The following is a 3,568-nucleotide window of genomic DNA, read 5'->3' as shown; positions in this document are numbered from 1 at the left end:
AAGTACTAGTTAAAGAAAAGAAATAATGCCGCAATCTTGTTATACGAGTACATAGAACGCTCATTGCCTATACCTCCAATGCATTGGGCTGAAGCCAAGATAGGTGCGAGAGAGAAAGATAAAACTAAAATTCGTAATGCGCATGCTCAGTTCCGTTCGTCAATCCATTCCGCTATTCCGCATTCCGGTTACCCAATCATAGTTTGTAATTATTTGACGTTGTATACGACAATCAATCGATAAGTAGTGAAAAATGAAATATTACTTATTGTTCTGTAGCAATACGAAGAAATCGGCTTCGTACAATGCGTAAGTAAATAAATATGTGATCAAATACCGTTGATTTAGAACTTGTGGGATGTTACATGTATGACGTATTTATTGCACTGTAAATAGGTTTCCACAAAGTGAGGAAATTCGGGCGAAGTAGCGGTCGTTTTGCAGAATCGAGGAAAATGTTTTGAATACGGACACAAAGTTGTGTTTGAATCATTTCTAAGAAGATGATATTATCCGCAAAGCAAAAAGGTTCAGTTGTAAAGGTGAATGCTGTGTCATGCATTCGTAAAAAACGTACATATCCAAAAGACGACAGAAATGTAATATTGGCAGGTAAATTTTATTGATTTTGTCTGCATAATTAAGGTATTTTGTACAAAAGTCATTAATAAATAAGTAATGAAGGGAATTGTTCAGTAGGTAGCAACGTCAACGCAGCCGATAAAAATGGTATTAAAGAAACAATTTTTAACAAGGTTAAAACACTATACGCAGAAGTTTCTTACGGAGGTACTGGCGAGAATGAAATGGTTATTAGCATGGATTGGAACAATTCATCTATGACAGGTACAGTTACTACCATTTTACATTAATACATCGACTTGTGTTGTAGCTATTGTGGCGTAATTGCAGTTAAATCTTTGTACTCAGATCAAAAAGTGCCATTTCGACACATACCAAGTTTTATCATAAACATTTGTTAGACTCGCTTCTTAACATGCAGTATGACATGTGATATCAATTTTTGATTAATTTGATTATTTCTTCCTCATGTTTAGTCCCAATCCCTATAGACGGTATCACAGATGGTACTTTATTTAAAAATATTTGTTTATATACATATAATATATGTATATACGTATGTTATATTTTAATAGCAAATCTGCCATTGACATCAACTTCTAAAAATGGCGAAAACTCAGAAGCAGTTGTTGGGATACCCTTACGCAGGATCCCTCGTTGGTGGCATTCAAAGTCCAGATTTACAATCGCCTAGGAAAGCAAAAAGAGCGTTTGATATCACGAGGAGAATTGTTCACAAGCAACGCAAAATAATTGAACACTTGCAGCAAGGAGATCTCAAAGGAGATTACGTCTTTGCATCAAAACGATGGAGTAGCTCGTGGAATACTTGAAGAAAAAATATCTATTGGAAGCAAGCACTGCAGAATTTAATGGTAATTTCGAATGCATTATAACCGATTCATAATTTTTAAATATTTCTAGGAAATGTTATTAACAATAATTGTCAGTGCAATGTGAAGTGTGAATTTAATTAAATAATTTAAAAATTACCTACAATAATCGCAATTGTAATATTTAATATTTAAATTGGACACATGAATTGTACATGAAAAAAATGATGTTAATTAAACCGAGATATTTTTACTAATTTTTCGTATACATAATGATATTGTTAGACTATTTTAAAATATAATTAATTAAATAAGAAAATATTAAAATATAACATATTATACTATTTTACGATATCGTCATTGTCATCATTTTTTCCATACATGTCCTGTTGACAATACATTGAATGTCAGTAAAAAAAAAGTTAAAATGAAAAAGGCTGGGAATATGAGAAAAATAATCGACTGTGATTGGTCAATTTTTTACGGCTTTACGGCTTAGGGTCTCTTAAAGCGAAGTTGTGGACACAGTCTAACACGTTAAGTATAATAATAATGAAATGTAATATCTAGGTCGAAGTATCACCCGTAATGAATGAAATATTTCAACAATGAAAGGGCGCAAGGAAAATGTATTCAGCGAAACTCAAAACATTTGCTTTGACGTTAAATTTTTATTCAGCAAAGGCGTATCGGTACGTTCGGGAATTTTCTCCCGAATTCTTCCACTATTAGAAAATGATATGCGAGCGTTGATGGTCAACCGGATTTTACGAAGGAATCTTTGGACGCCCTACGATGTAAAGTCGAAAACTCCGATATTTTGTAATGTAGTGGTAGACAAAATGTCGATTAAAGAAAAAGTATTTTACGACAGAAAAGAATTTCAAGGATATGTCAATGTAGGACAATGGATGAATGATACCGCTATACCGAGAAAAGCAAGGTAGGCATTAGTCTTTATGTTCGCGTTATACGAGCATTGGAAATTTCCCGTTGCTTATTTTTTAATCGACTCACTGAACGGGGAAGAGAGAACCAGTTTATTAGAGCAGTGTTTGCGGATAGTTCACGAGACTGGAGTCATAGTGCACTCGGTTACATTTGATGAAGCAATGGTTAATTTAAGCATATGTACAAATTTAGAGGTCAATTTTGAAGTGGAAGAATACTTCAAACCGTACTTCTCTCATCCGGTAACAGGAGAAAAAGTGTTGTGTTTCCTGGACCAGTGCCACATGTTGAAATTGGTGAGGAATACATTGGACGAAAAATTAAAGCTTCGTTTTAAGGGAAACAGTATATTATGGGAAAATATATTGTAGTATCTCTTCAGAAATTGGAGGAGAATGAGGGTTTGAAATTTGTCATTCATATACATATTATATATATATAAAATATAAAAAAGACAGAATTTTAATAAAATATAAAAGAATACGAAATAAAATAGGTAAAGAAGATAAAGCAGAATATAATAAATTAAACCTATTTAAATGTTCAAAACCTAAAGTAAATAGTAAAAAAGAGAAAATACCTTGCAATGCGCAGTCCAACTTAATTAAAATGTGGTATGAGAAAAAGTTGTTGAGTCAAAGATTGAAACTGTAATATATTTAAATAGAAGCAAACTTGTGATGAGGACCACTCTTTATTCTCAGCCAGTAAGTAATGAAAAGTGACGACCAGTAGGAAATTAATAGCGTTTTCTTTTGACTGCGCTATCGCCCACTAGTGCAACACTCAGATAATGTACCGTGTTTCCATGGCTGGTAATAAGCAAACTCATTCGGTGTACACGCACAGAAATGGCGTTCGGCGCGCGGCGCTACACACTCGTACCAAAGCGCACACGTACGCGTTACTGGAGGAGGCGAGGAGGGAGCGCGAAGGGAGAAAGTAGTGGGCGGCGCTCCGATATTCTGTCCTTAATGCAAGGCGATTGAGAGAGAAAGCGTAATTGAACGTGATGCTTGCGGTGTCCTTTCGCTGTTTCAGAAATTTGTTAATACGAGTGAGATATCTCAGTGTCTCTCGCTCGTCAATATTATTCATAATAATACTTTTATTATGCACAAAATGTAATTATGCATAAAAATTTTTAATACTGTAAAAAATTTCTGTGCATAATTACAACATTAATGCGTAATTTTAAGACT

The 3,568-nt window shown here is 34.1% G+C and overlaps 1 protein-coding gene across 1 annotated transcript; it reads left to right on the top strand.

Moving 5' to 3' along the window:
- Positions 1-503: 503 nt before the first annotated feature.
- Positions 504-1,276, top strand: LOC108754294. Its single transcript, XM_018496499.1, has 3 exons — positions 504-612; positions 685-846; positions 1,158-1,276. Exons 1-3 carry the CDS (start codon positions 504-506, stop codon positions 1,274-1,276), a joined length of 390 nt encoding a protein of 129 aa, XP_018352001.1.
- The last annotated feature ends 2,292 nt before the right edge of the window (positions 1,277-3,568 follow it).

Source organism: Trachymyrmex septentrionalis, unplaced genomic scaffold, assembly GCF_001594115.1.
Source record: "Trachymyrmex septentrionalis isolate Tsep2-gDNA-1 unplaced genomic scaffold, Tsep1.0 scaffold1167, whole genome shotgun sequence".
In the NCBI taxonomy this organism is placed as follows: Eukaryota; Metazoa; Arthropoda; class Insecta; order Hymenoptera; family Formicidae; genus Trachymyrmex; species Trachymyrmex septentrionalis.
The sequence above is the reverse complement of the archived record's forward strand: the minus strand, read 5'-3'. Positions and strand labels throughout refer to the sequence as shown.